The sequence below is a fragment of the Anabrus simplex genome, chromosome 2, assembly GCF_040414725.1.
Source record: "Anabrus simplex isolate iqAnaSimp1 chromosome 2, ASM4041472v1, whole genome shotgun sequence".
Lineage (NCBI taxonomy): Eukaryota > Metazoa > Arthropoda > Insecta > Orthoptera > Tettigoniidae > Anabrus > Anabrus simplex.
The window spans coordinates 143,787,990-143,813,765 of record NC_090266.1 but is presented as its reverse complement, the minus strand read 5'-3'; the positions used below and the strand labels follow the sequence as shown (position 1 = coordinate 143,813,765).

Genomic DNA, 25,776 nt, shown 5'->3' with positions numbered 1-25,776 from the left:
CCTTCTTGGCATGGCCAAAGTTATCCTGGAAGAGGACTAAGTTACTTTTATCACAAAATTATTCCATGAAAAACCTATTTGAAAAAAATGCAACAAATTCAGTTATCAGTTACCAGACATACATACTTTTTAACACCATAAACTGATGGAGTAGAGAATCAGATGCTGGGGCTGGAGAACAGTTTGTTTTCCAATGTTACCCAACAAGACAATAACACTGTCCTGCGATGGTTTCATTGCCGCCATCCTGTATTGCTTTCTAGGATGACTTCTGCATCCTGAATCAGGATCTGATGTTAATTCTTCCCTATCACATCACATTTTCTCAAAAATCCTATATTATGTTTACTTCATCACATGCACTAATGCACTTCTTACATTGTTAGGAAGAGTGTTGCTTTAATTTAGATTTCCATATTCGTTTATTAATTTATTTTTTTATTTTATTAATTCGACATCCTCCAGCCATCTCGTAGTCCTGTATTATCTCGCTCAGAGTGTAGAGCCGGCAACTATGTTCAACATAGCGGCAACGCGTGGTTTTGGCTGAGTGGCGTCATTTTCTCTTTATGCTTCGTCCCCGACAGTCTGAGTTGTGTTTCGCTTGCTAGTGAAAAGAGACTTTTGTCTTCAGAAGCGTTCTATATGTGAATAACATACTGTGTTAATATTTTTACTGAACTTACATCTATCAACATGCCACGACGTGGCTGCAACAACAATCCAGATACATTCTGCTATGTATGAGGAAGTTTTGTGCCGATGAGACAGCGGCGCAATCCAACAAGTTTGTGAGAAGGGCCTACTTTGCCTATTTTGGCTTGAAACTTGGAGACAAAGACAAGCCATGGGCGCCACATAAGGCTTGTAGAACCTGTGTAAAGCAGTTACGGCAATCTGTGAATGGCAAGCAAACTGCGTTGCCATTCGGTATTCCAATGGTATGACGAGAACCCCCAGACCACAGTACTCACTGTTACTTCTGTTCTGTGAATGTGAAGGGATTTAATAGCAGCATTTTGTATCCAAGCAATATTCAAGCTGCAATTTTACCCTTCCTCATGGCCCTGATACACCAGTACCACAGCGTCCAGAACATTTACAGGATTGTCCCACTTCTGAATCTGACGCAGAAATGGCGGGCACTAACTCCGACTGTGATTTCTCCCCTGAATGTGCTGAAAAAGAACCAAGACTGTTCGAGCAAAGTGCATTAAATGACTTCGTTCGAGATCTTGGCCTTACATAGGAATCTGCCGAGTTACTCGGGTCTAGAGTTCATGAAAGGAACATGCTGGCACCAAGAATGACGTACTATTGTACAGACATCGCGAACAAGAATTTACACCCTTCTTTTCTGAAGAGGGAGCCTTGGTTTACTGCAACAAAATTCCGGAGGTTATCTTAAAACTAGGAGCACCACAGTATGACCCTATTGATTGCAGACTTTTCAACGACGCCTCCAAGTGTAGTTTGAAGTGCATCCTTCTTCACAATAAAAACAAACTTGCATACATTCCCGTTGCTCATTCAGTTATTATGCGAGAAACATATGGAAATCTCGAAATGCTGTTGTGTAAACTGAAGTACCAGGAACACAACTGGCAAGTGTGTGGTGATTTCAAAGCGATAGGTATTCTGTTAGGTTTACAAGGAGGTTCCACAAAGCACCCCTGCTTTCTGTGTGAGTGGGACAGTCTAGCAAGGTTAAATCACTGGACTCAAAAAGAATAGCCATGTAGGCAATGGATTGTAGGGTCGAAAAACATAAAACAAGAACCTCTTGTTCACAAGAGCAAAATACTGTTACCTCCGCTTCATATCAAACTAGGGCTTATGAAGCAATTCCTTAAAGCCCTAAACAATGAAGGTGAATTCTTTCAGTACCTGTGTAATCGATTCCTAGGCATCAGTAATTCCAAAATCAAGGAGGATATTTTCACAGGTCCAGATATCAGAAAAATTCTTTCTGATGCTAATTTTGAAGACGATATGTGCGCTGCAGAGCGATTGGCATGGACAGCATTCCAGAATGTGGTCAAAAACTTTCTGGGAAACACAAAGGATTCAGACTACAAAGAAATGTTGGATAGACTGCTTGTTTCTTTCCAAGATTTAGGCTGCAAAATGAGCTTGAAAGTGCACGTGTTACATTCACATTTGGACTACTTCCCTGAGAACCCAGGAATGCTGAGCGAAGAGCAAGGAGAGAGATTCCATCAGGATCTACAGCAAATGGAATGCAGATATCAAGGGAAATGGAACAAAAACATGCTGGGAGATTACTGCTGGTTACTAAAGAGAGAAGGTCCAACTACTCCTCACACACGAAAAGCAAGGCGAAGACGTTTCTTATACTAAGGTAGGACATTATAAAATTGAAACCGTAGACTTACCATTCTCAGTACGTTATGAGGCTTCATGCGTGGCAAATTTCGGTCCATTTGGCTGTGTTTTTCTACAGGTCTGGTGACACAATACACTACATATCTTTATATTATGTTCATAAGTAAACCAGTGTAAGATAGGAGTGTTCAGATGGGTGAAAATAATACGAAAGAAGCGTTGTTTACATGTGATAACAGTAATCTTGCATGTGCATGGTCTGCCTATTTATAAAATTTTCATTTTGAATTTGCACAAAAACCTGATGTGATAGGGGAAGACTGACTTCATTCCGGAATCAGCATGCCCGAAATAAAAAAGATCACTATGTAAACTTCATGCAATGATTGGAAAGTTTGAATTTGCAGGTCAGTGTAATCGGTGCTGCGAAACAAATCGCTTTACTTGACAATGAGCCTGCCTATATTCTCTGAACTAGCGAGTGTTGATAGAGCATTCTATTGCACACTTATTTTAGTTGTTGCAAGTGATTAATCTTTTATAGTATAGGGAGCAGGAGAAAATCAGTGTTGCCATGCGTCAGTGGCCGAATTTACCCTCGATGGCCGAAGTTACCCTGTTTTATGGTATGATATGAAAATCAGTGCAGAGAAAAGCAAGACAATGGTGATATCAAGAGGAGAAAGACAAGGCAAAAGAATTGTCAAATTTGGTGGTCAATGCCATGAAATTATTGACAGTTTTAAATACCTAGGGAGAGAATGAATGCAGAATACAAGGCTGAACGTGGAGATTAGCCAGAGGTTGCAACAGGGCAATGCATTCTACCAGAGCGTAAGAAACTTGGTCTGGAATAAGGAAGTAAAACAAAGTGTACAAAATGTATTATGCACCCATATTGACTTATGTGGCTGAGACCTGGACAATGACAAGTGGGGACGAGAGTAGAATTCAAGTATGATAGGAAAGACAAAGAAAGATAGATTGAGAAACAAAGGTATGAGTAAGGAGGTCAAAATGGAAAACCTAAATGAAAGAATTTATAGGTTTGTTAAGAAAGAAACCATATTTTCCAGTGTAGACTTATTAAATGTAATAAAAACAAAAATGGCATTCTTTGTATATAAAATGCGATTTTTACATTTATGCTTATAGTGTTTTAATTTGCATTTGAAATTGTTGTGTGTCTAACAGACTGGAAAGTTTTTATTACATTAAATAAGTCAACACTGGGTCTTTCTTAACAAATTATTCTGTCCGCCAGGCAAATTACAAAGCCAAAAATCTCAAATCACTTAAAATAAAAATCATGAACATTGACAAATCAGTCATATTCAATAGGAAATGTTGAAAATTGAATCTCGTTCCTAAGTACATACCCATAAAAGATAATCCCACAACAACTTCAGCTAAAATATCAACATCCCAGACACAGTTATTATGGATCAGAAACTAAATTAAATTTGCGTACATAAAGAAACAAGCAATCAATAAACAAATTCTAAACATCCATCTGAACCTTAGCAACTTCTTGCACCATACTTAATGGATATCATACTCAACTACTTTACACGAAACATTAAAAAAGAAGCAATCAGGAAACAGAATGCCATCGGAAATAAAATACGTAACCTAATCAATAAACAGAAAAAAACTGAAAACACCAACCACAACATACATACTAATTTTCACCCTAGATTAGTTAACAGATCTGACACTACATTTCCAAAGAATGAAATAAACCTGCTAGAGAAGGGACTCAAATTCAATTGTTAGGAATACCATAATAAAAACAAAAAACAGCTAATCACTGATGTTGAAATTACTTGCAAAAAATTCCCCACTCAACAAAGAGAAATAACTAAGAACGTAGCCACCAACGAAGCCCTAAAGATAATCAGATTACAAAACTCCACCAAACAATCAAATTGCGCAACTCAATACTCGGCATTAATATCAATTAAGAACAAAATAAAGAACGACATCCTAATCGTCACAAAAGCGGATAAAGGGAACATGACTGTAGTAATGAAGAAAGACGAGTACACAGAAAAAACAATTGACTTCATCAACAACAAAGGGATTGAGGTACTACAACGCCACCCTAGATATATAAATTTCAAAATGCAATTAAACAAGCTGGAGAAACCAGATGGGTCATTTACTCAGGCAGGGAAGGACATGCTGGAGATGCTAATGGTGTGTCACTTTCCCGAGGCTGAGGAAATGACAGAAGAAGAAATGGTTGGAACAGAGACCGGAGCTCGAAGAGCAGACTGGAACTGTGCCAACAGAATAATAAAACATAACCATGTAAAATGGGCAATCGACACGTTTCACCTTATAAAGGCTCCAGGGCCAGATGAGATACTGTACTTCCAATACTCCTACAGGGAGGATGGGAGATACTCATCAATGCCCTGACGGACCCCTTCAGAGCTAGTCTAGCTTTAGGGTACGTGCCGAAATTATGGTCTGAAGCTAAAGAAGTATTCATACCTAAACCTGGCACAGGAGGCGGGATCAATGGGGAAGACCTGAGAGATCAATCCAGATGAGCCTGGGCAGACACACTACAGTCTTTCAAGCTGAAATGATAGCTATCACAACATGTCTTGAAGACAATCTGAAAATGAACTATAGGAATAAGAACATTTTCATTTTTACGGACAGCCAAGCGGCCATTAAAGCACTAGAGGTAGTCCAGATAATATCCAGAATTGCCTGGTATTGCCACTCACTTCTCTTGAAGCTGTCAAAGTATAACATTGTCAAAATAATATGGGTACCAGGGCATGCAGGTACAGAAGGAAATTAAAATGCAGATAAACTGGCCAGGAAAGGGGCAGAAACACACTTTGTAGGCCCAGAACCTGTGTGCGGGATTTCCTATGGACAACCCCGACACTACATAGGAAAATGGGTACAAAAGAAACAAATGGAAAACTGAAAAAATACTCCAGGATGCAGGCTTGCAAAGGAACTGATAAAAGGACCAAACAAGAAGCATACTAAAGAACTAATGAAATTCAGCAGAGAAAATATAAGATGGGCAGTAGGACTGTTGACAGGATACTACAATCTGAAAAAAAAAACACCTACACAGGATTGGAGTAATAAGAGACAACATATGAAGGAAATGCAATGAAGCAGAGGAATCAGCTGAACACATACTTTTCGAATGTGAGGTGCTGGGTAGAATCAGACTCTCCACTCTAGGACTACCAGGTGAAGAGAGAGAAAAAATTCAAGACGACCCAATAAGAACAATCTGCAGCTTTGTGAAGGAAGCAGGTATATCTAGGTGGGAATGAAGGCAATACATGGTAGCAAAAGATCTTAGAGGTCGATGCCAATTAGGAACTAATATTTAGAGGCCCCGTTAAGAAAAGAAGAAGAAGAAGAAGGTCATGGTTGCAATATTTTTATACTGTTATGTATATATAGTATGAGCATGTTCGACTTCATGGCTAAATGGTTAGCGTCTGTTGGCCTTCGGTTCAAGGGGTCCCGATCGGGTAGGGGATTTTAACTTTCCGTGGTCAATTCCGACGGTTTGGGGACTGTGTGTGTGCATCGACTTACGCATTAGGATTCCTCTTAGGTAGGGCCACATTTTCATAACCGCGTAGATAGCCTATCGCACAACAACTTGAAAGACCTGCACCCAACTTCGGAGGCCACTACTCGTTGTTGTTGTTGTTGTTGTTATGTTACATAACAAAAAAATGCCCAAATACAATAACCGTTATTTTATTATTTTGATTTCCCCCTATTTTTTATGTCACCCGCATTCATCATTTACTTTACATGTCATAATCCTCATGTTTTATCCGTGTTGAAAGTTGTTATAACTTAAAATCCAATGAAAGTATTTATAATCCACATATTCAATACTTTTCGTCCACTTATTGGTGGTTACAAATACATATAATCATTTATTACTTTTGGGGCATGTTTTGCCCTATTTAAGGGCATCTTCAGCCTTGAATACAATCTTAAAATATTGCAGTTAAATACTAAAAGAGAAGCAAAAAAAATAGCGTTGTAATCTTATTATCTAAAACATTGGTACATATATTGTGAAATGGATTACATGTGATAAACTCATGATAAAATGTCAATGGAGTACTATCTATGGTCATTCTAAAATAATGTAGTCTGAGATTAAAACTAGATCATCTTCTTGGATAAAATTTAAAGTTCTAATAAAATGATTCATTAAATGGTGTACTATTTATCCAAGGCAGTAGTATGTATATACATTATAAACAAGCGATATCACAAACACAGACAAATATGTCTGCCAAAAGAGGTGGTCAAGGTTGCAGCTTATGTCTTTAAATTTGAAGGTAGACAGTTTTACTGATTATCATATGCGCAAAAGTAATAAGTAGTGTGTACTTGCCTTTCAGAATATCACCGTTAGTACAGTACTCATATGAACAGGTGACTTACCTCTGTAAATACCACTGCTATAATTCCTCATACAGACTGTCTGATCGCCTTACGATATAGTAATAGTGATTTGGGTAGCTTGTGAGATTTTAGCATTATTATTTAAAATATAAATTCATTTCCTCATACAATTAACAACTCAGGTCATTTACAACCCCTATAAAATCATCCCCAGCACCAAAAATCCAACATCTAGGTATTTTTAATAGTTCTGGAACAACATTATTTTTGTAATATATGCAAATATTGCAGAAAAACTTGTATACTGATGATTTACAAAAGAAAGTATTGGATGAAAGCATATCAATAAGCCAAATTCTTATATGAAACAAAAGACAACACAACCGCCCAGCGTGCCATGTACGGCACGGGCCTTTTCTTGGAAGTTACATGTCAAATAAATTAAATTAAAGCTCTTCCAGGATCTTCATATGCACATTATCCAACGCTGAAAGTTACAAGTTGATTCTCAAAAGTTAAAATCTTTGGCGTATCCAGGTTAATATTAGAAGAGGACCGAGACCCTTCTATGAAAAACACCCTCACATTGTCATCCCAACTCCACCAAATTTCACCACGGGAACTGTATAGGCTGGCATGTACCATGTATCATTCATCTGGGATTCAACACACCCAAAACCCTCCATCTAACAAATGCATAATAAACAGTGATTTATCATCCTAAATCATACATTACCAGTTGTCCGTGGACCAGTGGCAGTGCTCCTTATACCACCAAATGTGGCACTTAACGTTCACCACAAAAATGTGTGATTTCTGGGCACCTGCCTTAATTTTATTTTTTTGCTAGTGGCTTTACGTCGCACCGACACAGGTAGGTCTTATGGCAACGATGGGATAGGAAAGGCCTAGGAGTTGGAAGGAAGCAGCCGTGGCCTTAACTAAGGTACAGCCCCAGCATTTGCCTGGTGTGAAAATGGGAAACCACGGAAAACCATCTTCAGAGCTGCCGACAGTGGGATTCGAACCCACTATCTCCCGGATGCAAGCTCACAGCCGCGCGCCTCTAACTGAACAGCCAACTCGCCCGGTGCCTTAATTTTTAATCCCAGTCCTTGCTTCTCCCGGTACACAGTCATGGTGCTAGCTGCACAGTTAGTGGCATTGAGGAATTAAACGGCTGATGTTATCACATGATGACAAGACTTTTCTGTACCACCTACTTGATGTTAATGGTCCCTGTCACTTGTACCCTGCTGTGCTTTTGTTTTCATTTCCACTTCAAAATCACACACCTGACAGTCGACTTGGCCAAAGTCAGAAGAGCGGAAACAGCCTTGACTGATTGCTTACTGATGTGGCAACCAGTAACCATTCCAATTTTCGAAGTCATTAATCTACCTTGCTCCACCCATTCTGCAGGTACAGTGAAACCTTGGAATGCGAGTAACTTGGTCTATGAGAGTTTTGCAAGACAAGTAAACATTTTAAATAAATTGTAACTTGATAAACGAGTGAGGTTCCGCAATACGAGCGTCACGTGTGCCTACGTTTTCCCCTCCCCTGTGCCTTTGTTGAATGGATGAACGAGGTCTTTGGTCCTGTAGTGAAGAAATACCTTTCAGAAAATAATCTGCCGCTCAAAGTCTTGCTGGTTATGGACAATGCTCCTGCTCATCCTCCAGGCCTTGAGGACGACTTACTGGAAGAATTCAAGTTCGTTAAGGTAAGTTCCTTCCTCCCAACACTACTCCAGCCTATGGATCAGCAAGTCATTTTGAACTTCAAGAAGCTATGCACCAAAGTACTACTTCAGTGATGCTTCGAAATGACCGAAGGAACAAACCTTACCCTCCGAGAGTTTGGGAGAAATCATTTCCCCATCGTGAACTGCCTGAATATCATCGATAAAGCGTGGGATGGAGTCACCAAGAGAACTCTCACTTCCGCTTGGGGAAAGCTGTGGCCTGACTGTGTTCTTCGAGGTGACTTTGAGGGGATAGTTAGTGAAAATGAGCGCCGATTGTCGATGAAATTGTGTCCTTAGGGAAGACTATGGGATTGGAGCTGAATGACGTGGACATTCGAGAGCTGGTGGAAGGACAGCCAGGAACTGTCCACCAACGAACTGATAGACCTGCATCGCAAACAACAGGAGGAGGTTATGGAGGAGATCTCGCGCGGGGAAAAGGAGGAAAAGTCAATGGAATCTCTCACTTCAACTGAGGTTAGGGAGAAGTGCAAAACGTGGGAAACAACGCAAAATTTTGTAGAAAAACACCACCTGAATAAGGCTGTAGTAGTACGAGCGATGAATCAGTTCAATGACAATGCAATGTCACATTTTCCTGAAATCCTCAAACAGAGGCAAAAGCAACAGTCATTGGACAGGTTCCTCTTTAAAGTTGCACGAAAAGGAAACAATTCCAGTGAGCCTACAGATAGCAGTGATTCCGTTAGTGAAATTCGTGCTACACAGTAACAGTCTCCCTCACACCAACAATGATTCCATTGTAAGGTAAAATGCATTTTAATTTGTTTTAAGTTATATTTTGTTCCAGAAATATAAATAAATAAATATTTTTGTGTTGTGGACGAATCATCCGTGTTTCAATTGTTTCTTATGGGAAAACTTGCTTTGATATACGAGCACTTTGGATTACAAGCATGTTGCCAGAACGAATTACGTTCGCAATCCAAAAAATCACTGAGCACTCAGCAGCATTTGAAAGCAGCAGTGGCAATCATACTGACATCTAGACTAATTTATGTGTACAGAGGGGTGTCCAGATACTTGTGATCAGATAGTGTATATTTTCAATCACATAAATTGAAGATCAGGAGCTATAAAATATACACATGCAGAGAGATTTACAAAAATTAAATTTACATAAAGAAACATATTGCATGTTACATGTATAATTATTGTTCAGATCTCTCCACACAAGAAAGAATGAATGAATATTGCAACTCAAATCACACAGCAAATATATATTCAGGGTATATCAAAATATGTAACTGAATAATACTCACGTTGTAAGATTGAACCACCATCTTTCCTGTCGAAGATTTAGGAATGACAGGTTTTGCACTATTAAATTCAAAGTCCAGAACAATAGTAAAATTATTCCATGTCCTTGTGGAGGCACAGAAGGTAGTAAATAATTCCGTTCTAAGATAATCAGGAAAATGGAGAACGGATATACTGCAACTGTCAGGATAAGTGACAAAATCTAAAATAAAATAAAATAAAATCATAAACTAGAATGTCATTAACGTAAGATAATGCTTAGTAGTCTAAGAATTTAAGAATGGCTTCTATAGCAATAACCCAGGACAAATCAAATGTTGCATCTAAAGATGAAGTTGAAATCCATGACCTATCCTCCTTAGAATTCAAGATTACTGAGAAACTTTTATAATTGCAGGTTCCATAAAATGAATCTGCCAAGGCTTAATGCAGTTTTTCTTGAAATTATTTCTGTTAGAAACATGGTACATAAAAATACGAATGTGATCAATAGGCAGATTTTTTATGTCATTATTTTTTTGTGTATGTTTTAACACATTTTTTCTTTATTTGCTAGCGTTACATCGCACCGACACCCATAGGTCTTATGGCGACAATGGGATAGGAAAGGTCTAGGAGTTGGAAAGAAGCGTCCGTGGCCTTAATTGAAGTTCAGCCCCAGCATTTGCCTGGTGTGAAAATGGGAAACCACAGAAAACCATCTTCAGGGCTGCCGACAGTGGGATTCGAACCCACTGTCTCCTGGATGCAAGCTCACAGCTGCGCGCCCCTAACCGCATAGCCAACTCGCCCGCTTTAACACAATTTACAAAGTTTATTATCCCTACTGTTCATCCCTAATCTTAATTCACATAAAAACAATTTTCACAATTTTGAAATATAAATACACATTATAAGAAAATCTATATACATAAAATAACTTGTCCTGACTGACTGATTCATCATCGCCGAGCCAAAACTACTGGACATAAAGAAATGAAATTTTGGGGATATTTCATACTAAGATGTAGGTGCTCGCTAAGAGAGGATTTTTGGATATTCCGCCGCTAAGGGGGTGAAAAGGGGGGGGGGGGGGGGGGTGAAATTTTAAAATGAGTGTATCTATATCTCAAAACTTTAAAAGTTTACAAATGTGAAAATTGGTATTTAGAATCTTCTTTAAAAATAAGGAAAAACTTTTTTTTTTGTTTTTAGAAAATCCCAATAGGAGGGGTGAAAAAGGGGTTGAATGCCTTTAATCAGGATACCGGTACTTATATCTCAGAAACTGAAGATATTACAGACCTGAAAATTGGTACTTTTGATTGCTTTTAAAAATAAAGAAACATGTATTCTTTTTTTTGGAAAATCCAATTAATGAGAGGGAGAGAAAACGGGGTGAATTTTTAAAATGAGTGTATCTATATCTCAAAACTTTTAAAGTTTATAGATGTAAAGTTGGTATTTAGCATCTCCTTTAAAAATAAAGAAACACGTATTATTTTTTTTTTGCTAGTTGCTTCACGTCGCGCCGACACAGATAGGTCTTATGGCAACAATGGGACAGGGAAGGGCTGGGAGTGGGAAGGAAGCGGCCGTGGCCTTAATTAAGGTACAGCCCCAGCATTTGCCTGGTGTGAAAATGGGAAACCACGGAAAACCATTTTCAGGGCTGCCGACAGTGGGGTTCGAACCTGCTATCTCCCGAATACTGGATACTGGCCGCCCTTAAGCGACTGCAGCTATCGAGCTCGGTACGTATTTTTTCTTTTGTTTTCGGAAAATCCCAATATGCAGGGTGGACAAGGGTGAAAAATAGGTTGAATGCCTTTAATGAGGCTACTTATATTTCAGAACCTGAAGATATTACAGACCTGAACATTGGTAATTTGTGATCTACTTTAAAAATAAAGAAACAGGTATTTTTTCCTTTTTTGGAAATTCCAAATAATGGGGGGTGAAACGGGGGGTGAATTTTTAAAATGAGTGTGTCTACATCTTAAAAATTTAAAAGTTTACAGATGTAAAAATTGGTATTTAGAATCTGCCTTAAAAATAAAGGAACACGTATTTTTTTGTTTATTGTAAATCCCAATAGGAGGGGTGTAAAAGGGTGAATAATGGGTTGAATGCCTTTAATGAGGATACATATATCTCAGAAACTGAAAATTTGTATATGGGATCTCCTTTAAAAATAAAGAAACACGTATTTTTTTGTTTTTGGAAAATCCAATTAATGGGGTTAAACAGGAGTGACAAATTGGGGTGAATTGTTTGAAAGACTATATCTACAGAATATCTGAGAAACGTAAAATGTTACAGACATAAAAAGTGGGTATTTGGAATCTCCTGTAAATGTAAAGAAACATAGGTGATTTATTTTTGGAAACTCCACTTAAGGGGAACTAAAAAGGGGTGAAATTTTAAAATGAGAATTTCTACAGTATATTTAAAAAAACTGAACATGTTACAGAAGTGAAATACGGTATTTTTATCTCTATTAAAAATAAAGAAACTTGTATTTTTTGTTTTCGGAAATACCACTTGGGTGGAGGGCGGGGGTAAAAGTGACTGAAAATGGCGTTGAATTCTTTTAGTTAGGCTACTGATATCTCAAAAATGAAGATGTTACAGACGTGAAAATTGGTATTTTGATCTCCTTTAAAAGCAAAGAAAAGCGCGTTTTGGGGGGGGAAACCATTTTGTGGGGCGGGGGTGAAAAGGAGTTGAATTCCTTTCATGTGGACACATAAATAAAAACTGAAGAAGTTAGTCTGATAATTGGTATTTAGAAGATCCCTTACTATTAAAGAAACAAGTATATTTTGCTGGAAAATTCACTTGAGGGAGGGGGGGAGGGGTAGGATTGTGAAAGGAAGTGAAGAAAGTGAATTATTTTTATGGGGATACTTATATCTCAAAACTAAAGGTATTAGACGTGAACATTGGTGTTTGGAATCTCCTTCAAACATAAAGAAAAACGCCTTCTTTTAATTATTTTTTGTGGGGGCGAGGGGTAAATAAACTTAACGGCGGTGGGGTGTAAAAAGAGGTGAGACCAATTGATTTTACTGTTCATAATGTACTTATGAGGAGCCTCCGTTGCTCAGGCGGCAGCGCGCCGGCCTCTCAGAGCTGGGTTCCGTGGTTCAAATCCCAGTCACTCCATGTGACATTCGTGCTGGACAAAACGGAGGCAGGACAGGTTTTTCTCCGGATGCTCCGGTTTTCCCTGTCATCATTCATTCCAGCAACACTGTCCAAAATTTCATTTCATTTGTCATTCATTGATCATTGCCCCAGAGGAGTGCTTTGGCAGCTGGCACAATTCCTATTGTCACCGCTAGATGGGGCTTTATTCATTCCATTCCTGACCCTATCGAATGACTGGAAACAGGCTGTAGATTTTTGATGTACTTATTCTGATCATAAACCGATCATTTTTAATCTTTCCTGGGTTCGTTTTCAACAGCCATCTTTTCCTTCGGAGAACGTTCTTAGATTACAGTAGATTCTCCTGGCATATAAATAAAAATGTAAACACATTTGAAATAAACGATAGGAATGAGATTGACCATCAAATTGTTCACCTCTATAATAAGGTCAATAATGCACGGAAGTACAGTATGTCATTCGTATTGCCAGAAATCCCGCACACTTGCATACGCACGACAATGGTGCTGATCACATTGTCAACAATGACAATGGCAGCAGATGTAATTTACTGCCAAGTCGCGGTCTTGCATCTTTCTGTGGGGTCCAGAACATCTAATAATAATAATAATAATAATAATAATAATAATAATGTTCTGGACCGTCGTCAAATGTGTGGACCGCACTGGAAACGGGTCCTGGAGGAGTAATGACTAAAAATGCAGTCCAGCCGCGGGTTCAGTACCGCCAAGGCACCCAAGACGACACCACGCCGGAGCTCCTGAAGGATTTGATCCATATTAAAAATGCTTATAGGAAAATATGGCAAAGATTTGGGGACCCAACTGACCAGGTGGAATACCTGGACCTAGCCCGGGAAGTACGAAATCGATTGCTGGAAAGAAAGATTGAAAAATGGGAGGAAACTTGCCGTAATCCACTAGAAAACGAGTCAGATCACGAATTTTGGTGGTTTCTCTCAGAAAAACAGTCAGATCGCGAATTTCGGCAGATTATATATAAAAGAATAAGCATTCAATTACAAATTTCAGTATAATACCATAGCGAAGCACGGGTATCTTGCTAGTTTTTAATAAGTACATAAATCAGCAATATTTTATAGTCGATAGAATTTAAAATGCTTCTGTGTTATAAAATGACCCTCTTATTCACATTTTATGATTACAGTATTGTTCTTATACCCTACAGCACTCATGCAGCCTACATGTGTAGCCCAGCTATTTTCTTCTCTTTCCTGCGCCATAGCCAACAGCGATGGAGGGACGTGTTTTATAGTACCTTCCTTTCAGCTAATCTTATGATGACTTATTGAGCATCTGCACTTTTAAGTAGTTAGATATGTGTGTAATTTGGTGTTGAAGTCGATTGGGCTACACCTATAGCCCACGTGTGTAGTTATGTTACTATGTTGGTGGCCGGTGCTAGTGGTTGGATGAAGACAGTGATACAAATACTGTAGTGTTGTGCAAGGTGACAGCGATGATGGAGAGGAAGATTGTGTTATGAATGAGGTACACTATTCTGACATTGAGGAAGTAAATGATGTCAATCACGATGGTTATCAGACTTCCTCAAAGGATCAGCAGGGTGATAGTGATGGTAGATATTACAATGGGAAAAAAATTTAAGTGGAGGGAGTATGATGCACCACAGAACCTTCGTACTCGAGCTCAGAACTTCATTCTTCACTTTCCAGGGCTTAAAAATCTAAGCCAGGGTGGTGCAAACTTAGATGGAATGTTTAGAACTGTTTCCAAATGAGAATATTTTGAAAACTGTTACGACCTGCATTAATATATGCATCAAAGAGATACAGCATAGACTTGGGCATGAAAGAGATGCAAGGCCTACAGATGAAATAGAAAGGTGTCCCATTTTTGGTATTGTCTTTCTAATAGGATATTCAGCTTCCAGAGTAAGACAACAAGGTAGGCCAGAACTCGTTGTGCAGTCAGAGAGGACAGATAAACGAGGGAAAGTTGTATGCGATGAAGGAAAATCTACTTTTAGCATTTGGCTCTTGTTTACAGGGAATGTCTAGATGAAGGAGTGACCTATGTCGTTCTTTCCATATTTGCCCATGAACATAAATTTATCATAATAGGCTGAATAAAAGACAATATCAAGACACTGACTACCAGATTTCTGAGGCTGAAAAAAGTCACTTACTTGTTCTTATAATAGTTCAACTCTCATTTACTTATTTTATTCAATATTTTTGTACTAAACTATCCACAATAAACCACTGTTCAAAATATGAAATATGTACTAAGTCCTGGCAAATCAAACATATTCTACACATCTTCAAATTTAGACTACTTTTCAAATATGTAAAATTGGAAATGTCATATTTTTACTGATCATAGAATTAAAAGTGTGTAAATATGAAAACTGGCTAGAATTGAATGTTAATTAATCCCTTAATATAAAATGCAACAAGCCAGATGCAACGCTTCCATGTATAAACAGGGATTCCGCAACTCCCTAGCCTGTGAAGTTCGGGAACAGGCTATGGAACACGTTGTGAAGGACATGTAGCATGAGGAAGTACAAAGGATCGTTCGAAGAACTCACTGAAGTGAAACTGCAGCTCTAACTTGGCTGCAGCTAGTACAAGTCAATTGTACTGTGCCATATTTCTTGAAAGAAAGAAAGAAAGAAAGAAAGAAAGAAAGAAAGAAATAAAGAAAGAAAAAAATGCATTTTAACAGTAGTCAGTCCAATTAAGGCTTCATACATATATATAAAACAGACATCAGACTGAATTAGTGGCGCCAGCACAATTACCAATAAGAATGTTAACAGGCAAGTGTGGAGTGTCAGACAGTCTGTCGACAAAGTGAAGAAAATAAGGAAGGGCATTAAATTGCCTAGAGGCATACATGTACGTGTGCAATCCAAGGGATGGATGTGAACCTGATCATGGACTGAGTGAAGTAAGTGTGGTACAGATGAGCAGCAGCATTGTTGTAACATCCAGCTACGCTTCTCTTGGATAGTTTCCGAAGTGAAGTGTCTTCTCTGTGAAAAGAAGACTCAGCACATTATTTTTCCTGGTGATTTGATATCCATTCTGCTGCTTCTGGACGTGTGTATCAAAGAGATATCTTAAAACAATCTGCATCAGCTATATAACACATGGGTGATTAATAGAATTTTCAGACTGATGCCCGGTGCCAAGGTGAAATGGCCGTCACTGGAACTTATGCTAATGGGTGATAAGAAGTTGAAGAACTTACTCCTCTCGAAACAGTGGTAAAGAGTTTCAAAAAGAAAGGAAAATCCAACACTACAGATGGCAGCGAGGATACACCTGCGATAGAATGACAGCGAATATTGTGATATCTCATCACTCATCGCATTCGAGTGGCAGTGGGAAGAAAGGGTGTGACTAAGATCCCCCAGGCGCAGATGAGAAAATAAGTTCCCACTGCAATATATTCTACTGCTCATTCTCAAATATTGAAGGCAATGACACAAAAAATTGCCCGTACAATTTGGTATGTCTCTTGTTTACGCTCTTTAAATGTTATTGGCTTTACGTCCCACTAACAACATTTTTGCTTATTCTGAGACACCGACGTGCTGGAATTTAGTCCCGCATGAGTTCTTTTATGTGCCAGTAAATCTACCGACACAAGGCTGACATATTTGAGTCCTTCAAATACCACCAGACTGAGCCAGGATCGAAGCTGCCAAGTTGGGGTGAGAAGGCCAGCGCCTCAACCGTCTGAGCCACTCAGCCTGGCTGTACTTTTTTATGACTGACAAGATGACTGCCTCTGAAGAACGTGATCCAAGATTGATAAACTTTTTCTAAAATAATTTTTTGATGAGCTCTCGATATGATTCATAGGTTCTAGGGTTCCTATGAATAGTTTTGTAGTTAATTATTTGAACAATATGTGTTTCTCGAATTTTGTGCACGTTTTCCCTTCAGATTAAATTTTTCACAGTTCTTTTTAAAAGATATATTTAGCAAAACGTATGCAACGCATATGCATGAAAATAGGGTAATTTTGCTGTTTTTGTACATACTGAGGTGACTATATTTTATACCACAGCAGTACTTGATGTGCCAATAAATCTTATGGGTGTGGGTCTGATTCTACGGCAAGTAAAGGAAGTGAATTGGACAGGGGTCGTACAACAAGCTATCCAACCTGATATGTTTATGAATACAATTCTTAATTCAATCAACAACGAATACACCCTTTCCACTTAGAAAAGGATAAACAAGAAGATCAGCCTTTTTAGTACAGTACAAAGTGACAAGGAAGAAAACTAGAAGTCAAGTAAAGAAGAAGCATTCTTCAACAAAAAATATTTCTTCAGGATCACAACACCAAAATTTTTTTTAGTTTTTTTAAACAAGTGATTTTATTAAGCCTTCGGGACCTAAAATGATACCAAAGACATTTTAGCTCATAGATAGTATTTTTAATTCATTTTTAAGTTTAACGTCCTAGTAACATCTGCCCCCCCCACCCCCGCCTGCACACTACCTCTCCCCCGCCTCCAACCCATACATCCTTTACTAACATTAGTAGTTATTTTTTTTTTTTTAAGTAAACAAAGATTTAACTATGTGATTGCTTTATGCTGTTTTATCTAAGCTTTTCTGTATGCAGCTGATGATGATCGCAAAGCGATTGAAACATGTCCTGTTATTCTTCATGATTTTAGAAATTGCCAAATGCTAAATAAAAGAAGGTATCGATTAGGTGGAAATATTTTCTTATATTAATTAGCTGTGGGCTTGCATTCAGCAGATGGTGAGTTCAATTCCCACGATCGGCAACAATGAATATGGTTTTATGTGGTTTCCGATTTTCACATCAGGCAAATGATGGGGCTATACCTTAATTAAGGCCATGACTGCTACCTTCCCAATCCGAGCCTTTCCTAACAGTACATCGCCAAAAACCTTTGATGTGTTAGTGTGACTTTAAACAAATAACATAACAAAAAGCCTGAAAAGAAAACATTTAATAATAAATTATACCCGAAATAATATCATTTAATTAAAAATAGAATGAAAATAGAAAGATCATAATCAGATTCTATCAAATCATGCTTATAATTATTACTAGCCTATATTTTATTTTTATGAATTGATGAATATTATGAAGATGGATACTGACATTCTGCGAGTCGGAGCGTGGAATGTTAGAAGTTTGAATCGTTGTGGTAGGTTACAGAATCTGAAAAGGGAGATGGATAGACTAAAGTTAGATGTAGTTGGTATAGGTGAAGTACGTTGGCAGGAAGAAGAGGATTTTTGGTCAGGCGACTACCGAATTATCAACACGAAATCAAACAGCGGAAATGCAGGAGTTGGTTTAATAATGAATAAGAAAATAGGGTAGCGGGTAAGCTACTACGACCAGCATAGTGAAAGAATTATTGTAGTCAAGACAGACACCAAACCAATGCCCACCACAATAGTGCAGTCTATATGCCTACTAGTTCAGCAGATGATGAGGAAATCGAAAGAATATATAAAGAGATGGAAGGTTTAATACAATATGTAAACGGTGACGAGAATCTAATTGTGATAGGAGACTGGATGGCCAAGGAAGAGAAGGTAATACAGTAGGAGAATTCGGATTGGGACAAAGGAACGAAGAGGAACTCGGCTGGTTGAATTCTGCACTGACCATAATTTAATCCTTGCCAATACTTGGTTCAAACAACACAAATGATGGCTATATATGTGGACGAGACCTGGAGACACTGGAAGGTATCAAATAGACTTCATTATGATTAGGCAGAGATTCAGAAACCAGGTGTTGGATTGCAAACCTTTTCCAGGAGTAGACGTGGACTCTGACCACAACTTGTTGGTCATGAAATGCCATCTGAAGTTGAAGAAATTGAAGAAAGGAAAGAATGCAAAAAGATGGGATCTAGACAAGTTGAAAGAAAAGAGTGTGAGGGATTGTTTCAAGGAACATGTGGCACAAGTGCTAAATGAAAAGGCTGAACGAAACACAGTAGAGGAAGAGTGGATAGTCATGAAAAATGAAGTCAGTAGAGCTGCTGAAGAGATGTTAGGAAGGAAGAAAAGATCAACTAAGAATCAGTGGATAACTCAGGAGATACTAGACCTGATTGATGAATGACGAAAATACAAGAACGCTAGAAATGAAGAGGGCAGAAAAGAATACAGGCGATTAAAGAATCAAGTGGATAAAAAGTGCAAGGTAGCTAAGGAAGAATGGCTGAAGGATAAGTGCAAGGATGTCAAAGGTTGTATGGTCCTGGGAAAGGTAGATGCTGCATATAGGAAAATCAAGGAAACCTTTGGAGAAAGGAAATCTAGGTGTATGAATATTATGAGCTCACATGAAAAGCCATTTCTAGGGAAAGAAGACAAAGCAGAAAGATGGCAGGAACATATCCAACAGTTGTATCAAGGTAAAGATGTAGATAATTTGTCGTGCTGATGAAATGGGCGACCCAATTTTGAGGTCAGAGTTTGACAGAGCTGTGAACAACTTAAATAGGAACAAGGCACCTGGAAATGATGACATTCCCTATGATTTACAGATTGCCTTAGGAGAAACCAGCATGGCAAGGTTATTCCATTTAGTGTGTAAGATGTATGAGACAGGAGAAGTCCCATCTGATTTTCGGTAGAATGTTGTTATACCTATTCCCAAGAAAGCCGGTGCTGACAGGTGTGAAAACTATCGCACCATTAGTTTAGTATCTCATGCCTGCAAAAATTTTAACATGTATTGTTTACAGATGAATGGAAAAATAAGTTGAAGCTGCGTTGGGAGAAGATCAATTTGGCTTCAGAAGAAATGTGGGAACACGTGAAGCAATCCTGACTTTACGTCTGATCATAGAGGATCAAATCAAGAAGGACAAGCCCACGTACATGGCATTCGTAGATCTAGAAAAGGCATTCGATAATCTTGATTAGACCAAGCTATTTAAGATTCTGAGGGTGATTGGGATCAGATACTGAGAACGAAGAATTATCTACAATCTGTATAAAAATCAGTCTGCAGTGATCAGAATCGAGGGCTTGGAAAAAGCAGCAGCAATCCAGAAAGGAGTGAGGCAAGGTTGCAGTTTCCCCACCCCTCCTTTTCAATGTTTACATAGAACAGGCAGTAAAGGAAATCAAAGAGGAATTTGGAAAGGGAATTACAGTCCAAGGAGAGGAAATCAAAACCTTGAGATTTGCCGATGATATTGTTATTTTATCTGAGACTGCAGAAAATCTCGAGAAGCTGCTGAATGGTATGGACGAAGTCTTGGGTAAGGAGTACAAGATGAAAATAAATAAGTCCAAATCAAAAGTAACAGAGTGCAGTCGAACGAAAGCAGGTGATGCAGGGAATATTAAATTAGTAAATGAAGTCTTAAAGGAAGTAGATGAATATTGTTACCTGGGTAGTAAAATAACTAACGATGGTAGAAGTAAGGAGGACATAAAATACAGACTAGCACAAGCAAGGAAGAGCTTTCTTAAGAAAATAAATTTGCTCACTTCAAACATTGATACAGGAGTAAGAAAGATGTTTTTGAAGACTTTCGTGTGGAGCGTAGCACTGTATGGAAGTGAAACATGGACGATAACTAGCTCAGAAAGAAAGAGAATAGAAGCTTTTGAAATGTGGTGTTACAGAAGAATACTAAAGGTGAGATGGATAGATCGAATCACGAATGAAGAGATACTGAATCGAATTGACCAGAGGAGATCGATTTGGCTAAATGTGATAAGAAGAGATAGAATGATAGGACACATCTTAAGACACCCAGGACTTGTGCAGCTGGTTTTTGAAAGAAGTGTAGGTGGTAAGAACAGTAGGGGTAGACCAAGGTATGAATATGACAAGCAGATTAGAGCAGATGTAGGATGCAGTAGTTACGTAGAAATGAAAAGGTTAGCACACGGTAGGGTGGCATGGGAAGCTGCATCAAATCAGCCCACAGGCTGATGACTCGAACACACAAACACAGGTAGTCATAATCTTTCGCTCATGACTAAGGATAAACTTAGGGTTATTGAAGATGCAAAGAACATTGGGAACTGTGCAGCTGGAAGAAAGTATGTCATAGAAAGTTGTACTCAAGACTTGGCAGAAAGCAAAACGTGACTCATAAAAACAAACAGTGTTTGCCTTGCATTTCACACATCACGTTCCTATGCAGTTAATACCAGACAGCACACTCACTACAACACAGAGGCAAAACTACCAATAACAAATATCAGGCAAAGGTAAGCAAACCACATGACAATTCTAATTAGTCTACCCAACAGCATGTGAAGATTACATCGACTGCTTAGGATCAGACAGATGTGGCTACATTTTTAGCTTGTTGTAGATACTATCATAGTTTTGATCAGGAAGTGCACAGTTACTACTCATACAAACATATATCTACCTGCCATATTCCATGAATTAGCTGCCAGTGTATCTACATTTCCTGATTGAATTTATGGATCATTGAGACCTAACTACATTTCATTATTAAAATTAAGGATCACAGAGATGTAAAAGCTATTGTACCTAACTGATTATTATAAGAGGATAGTTCATACTGTTACTGTGCTGTTACATATATGATTACACACAGTGTGTGGTTTAAAACAAGCATGCAAAACTGGTGCCTATCAATGTACAAATGCACTGCTATATTGACGTGAGCATGTATTTCTGCAAGCTGACAGACCTACACAAACCAGAATTTCATGTTCTACCAACATGAGGCGCAACTTGTCAGTGAAGTTCAACTAACGCTAGACAAGAGCTGGCTCCAGTTTACGGTGATTTTCAGTGCATTAGTGAAGCGAAGAAGAAATACTTGCTAGATCTGTGTCTTAAGGATATTATTCCAAGCAGGTACCAGTCAGACTCAAAACAGTTCACTATGAGACAGAAAAATGGCAATGAAGGCTCTTGCTCCATTAGCTACAATCCTCTACTGAACACTCGCTACCATTGGATGCATTCTATGAAACTTGCATAATTCAATGCAATTAGACATAAAAGCCAACGTTGACTCCCTAATGGATCCTAGTGAGTTATAACATCAAGTGCATTGCAGGCGCCAGCAAGTGGGCCCATGGCTAACACGAAACAGAGAATCATGAAGAATCAACACCATGTCGCCCATTGAAAGGGTTTCTGCTAAACATCCCTCACATGTTACAGCAATGATTTTTTTTCAGCCCCCTCCCACAACAAACACACATTTCCTTCAACAGTTGGTACCACCTAACAACACACCTATTAGCACGCTCCTCAACTAACAACAAAGAAGTATCACCCTGTACTGAGCATCCATCTCTACTCTCTGCGGCCCCCATCTTAGGATTGTAACAATCCTTTTCTTCAATATAAAATACTGCTTGATTTCCTTCTCATAAACTGCCTAAAGCTTTCCCAACTACTTCATAATATTTGTGAAGTGAATCTACTGGAAATATTTCTATCATTACCTTATTGCCTGGCTGAACAGTATGCAATAAGTTAAATTCATCTTGAACAACTACGAACTAGTACACTTACCATGTAACCATACACAACTCCTCCATACAGCAGAGTAAACTGTACCACAAATCTTGCAGCTGCTATCAAAGGCATTAGAATGGAGAGAAAGATCTGCAAGTGGTACAGATTTGACTGTGGAAGCGAGATTGATGAAATCCGTGTTCCATATTTTCTGTACATTCGGACTTCAAAAGCACCAAAAATAAATAAAATTCCTGCCACTATGCTTGGTGAAATGGTCTCCATGAAACATCTTGAGGTGCCATGATTAACCCATACTTCACTAAGAGTAACATTTGGAGGACAGTACAACATTTTGGAGATCTCAGCTACCTGAAATTGTAACACAACTTATTAGCATGTAACAAAAATTTTCAAATAATATTACTACAAGTAATGCAAATTTACACAAAAATATAGTCTTTTGTAATTATGTTTACAAAACAATGCTACAGCATTACTTTAGGAACACAGTTATCATAGTCAACATTCTAGTGAACTAAAAGCATCTTATTATGATAGCCTGGATTGTGAAGGTTCTCCAGAACCCAAGTATCCATTCAACTACACTGACGGAAAAATCATGCGACATCCTCAAGGACTGTGTTCAGTGGCACCAGGGTATATGTGCATACTGAGGGGTTATTCATTTGTCATGGACATCGGCGATCAGATGGCGCTCAGAAGGCCTGCCTGCGTGCACTCTGTTATAACTCTAGGTTAGAGGTGAACAGTGTTTGCAACATACATTCTAGGGTACAACCATGCCCAACCAACAAGTACGTACTCCTGTTGAACAACCGGGGCCATTTGAACGGGGTCGCAATGTGGGCCTGTGGGAAGCTGGATAGACGTATCAACAGATTGCTGCACATGTTGGGACAATCTATAGGTGGTGTGTTGCTCCTTTCAGCAGTGGTCTGTAGAACATTCCCACACCCATAGATCACGCTCCGGACGTCCACGTAGTACAGGCGCACGTCAAGATTAATGCATTGTGCAAGCAGCAGTGGCCGATCAAACATCACCCAGGAACGAAATCTGCTCACACGCTGCACCTGCTGTGTTGCCAAGGGCCATTGGGAACAGTCTGTTAGCAGCAGGGTTGCAATCACGTGTGCCTCTGGCCAGGCTACCACTGACACAACACCGCCAAGCGCTGCTACTCTGGTGTCATGAGAGATGACTGGAGAGGGTAATGGTGCTCTATTGTCTTCAGTGACGAGACTAGGTTGTGTTTGTATGCATGCAAGTGATGGATGTACACATGTATGTATAGACAAGAAAAGGTTCCACCTTATCAATACAATTTTTATTATTGTAAGAATTCACTTACAGGACCGGCTTCGACTTTTAAATAGTCATCATCAGCTGTACATGAATACCTTTACATTTGTGTCAAGCATTAGTTAATATGTCCTTTCTTAAAGGGAGATGCCATAAGGAAGCATTATGTCTAAGTGTCCAAATTGGGCATGTTGAATGTGAAATGGTTATATATTATGATTCAGGTACTTAGGTATAGAGCTATCTCTATAGCACTAGAATTTGTTTGTAAAACATAACTTAAGCTTAAATCTAAATTACAAATACATTAAAAACATTAAAATACACAGTACATGTTAAAATCCTTTAAAATAATGAATATAAAACATTTCATAGAAATGAATGTATGCGTCTTGTGTTTATCTATGTTCTCGTTTGAGTCCAATGTTATAAATAATTCAGTGCTTGCGTTCATAGGCAATGTTGTAGCTCTATTGGGAAGTCTTATTGTATATTTAAATGTCTCCACTTGTGTGTGTGGTGAAAAGCTTCTATTGTTAACAAAATCCAGTATATAGACAGTACACGCCAAGCACTCAAATTCAACGCAACCCAACCACGACAGCAATAATAACAAATGGTAATTCTAAATTCCCATGGAGGGAATTAGATATTTTTCCACCAATAGAGCATATCAAAAATCAGATCAAAAATTAGATGTTGGCTTTTCAGGCGTTTGTTCTATTAACCAGCATTTCGTCTTAGGTCTGACACTAGACTCGTCAGAGGCTTCTGATAAGTTCACCTGCATACACCCCAGCATCAGTGGGTAGGGTCTGACACATCCCACTCTGACGAGTCTAGTGTCAGACCTAAGACAAAATGCTGGTTAATAGAGCAAACGCCTGAAAAGCCAACATCTAATTTTTGATCTGATTTTTGATGTCTGACACATCCCACTCTGACGAGTCTAGTGTCAGACCTAAGACGAAATGCTGGTTAATAGAGCAAACGCCTGAAAAGCCAACATCTAATTTTTGATCTGAGCAATAATAACATACATCAGCATACAGTTATAGACGAGGAAGGAGCCACCACTCTGCATCAAGAAATACTTCTAGACCACAACTTCCTCCAATACTTGAAGATAATATTCCACTCACAGCTGCACATACTTACCTCCGTCTATATACCGGATTTTGTTAACAATAGAAGCTTTAAAAAAAAAAAAACCAACACACACACGCACACACGCACACAAAAAAGTGGAGACATTTAAATATACAATAAGACTTCCCAATAGGGCTACAACATTGCCTATGAATGCAAGCACTTAATTATTTATAACATTGGACTCAAACGAGAACATAGATAGCCTACACGCAAGACGCATACATTCATTTCTATGAAATGTTTTATATTCATTATTTTAAAGGATTTTAACATGTACTGTGTATTTTAATGTCTTTAATGTATTCGTAATTTAGATTTAAGCTTTTAAGTTAGGTTTTACAAACAAATTCTAGTCCTAAAGAGATAGCTCTATACCTAAGTACCTGAATCATAATATATAACAATTTCACATTCAACATGCCCAATTTGGACACTTAGACATAATGCTTCTTATGGCATCTCCCTTTAAGAAAGGACATATTAATTAATGCTTGACACAAATGTAAAGGTACTCATGTACCGGTCCTGTAAGTTAATTCTTACAATAATAAATATTGTATTGATAAGGTGGAACCTTTTCTTGTCTATACATACGCGAACTATCAATACGGAAATGAAACTAGTAAATCAAGGATGTACACATGTACGGCGAAGGCCTGATGAGCGGCCTATTCAAGAGTGCACCTGCCCACAACACTCAGGTCCCACCCCAGGCTTCAGGCTTCATGGTGTGGGGGGGGGCCATCAGTTACAACTCGTGGTCACAGGTGGTGTTTCTGCAGGGTAACGTAACCAGTGCCCGCTACATTGTACAGGTTGTTGTCCCCGAGCTACTGTCATTTCTTCGACAGGAAGGTGATGTGCTTTTTCAGC

At 38.7% G+C, this 25,776-nt stretch overlaps 1 protein-coding gene across 1 annotated transcript in view; it reads right to left on the bottom strand.

Moving 5' to 3' along the window:
* Hmt-1 (ABC transporter ATP-binding protein/permease Hmt-1) overlaps nucleotides 1-25,776 on the bottom strand; it is a 239,560-nt gene that overhangs the window by 197,193 nt on the left and 16,591 nt on the right. The window contains exons 2-3 of the mRNA XM_067140389.2: nucleotides 22,483-22,797; nucleotides 9,799-9,998 (exon numbers count right to left, since the gene is read on the bottom strand). Of these exons, the coding sequence (XP_066996490.2) occupies nucleotides 9,799-9,998; nucleotides 22,483-22,779 (497 nt within the window). The 5' untranslated portion in view covers nucleotides 22,780-22,797. The remainder of the gene's footprint in view (nucleotides 1-9,798; nucleotides 9,999-22,482; nucleotides 22,798-25,776) is intronic.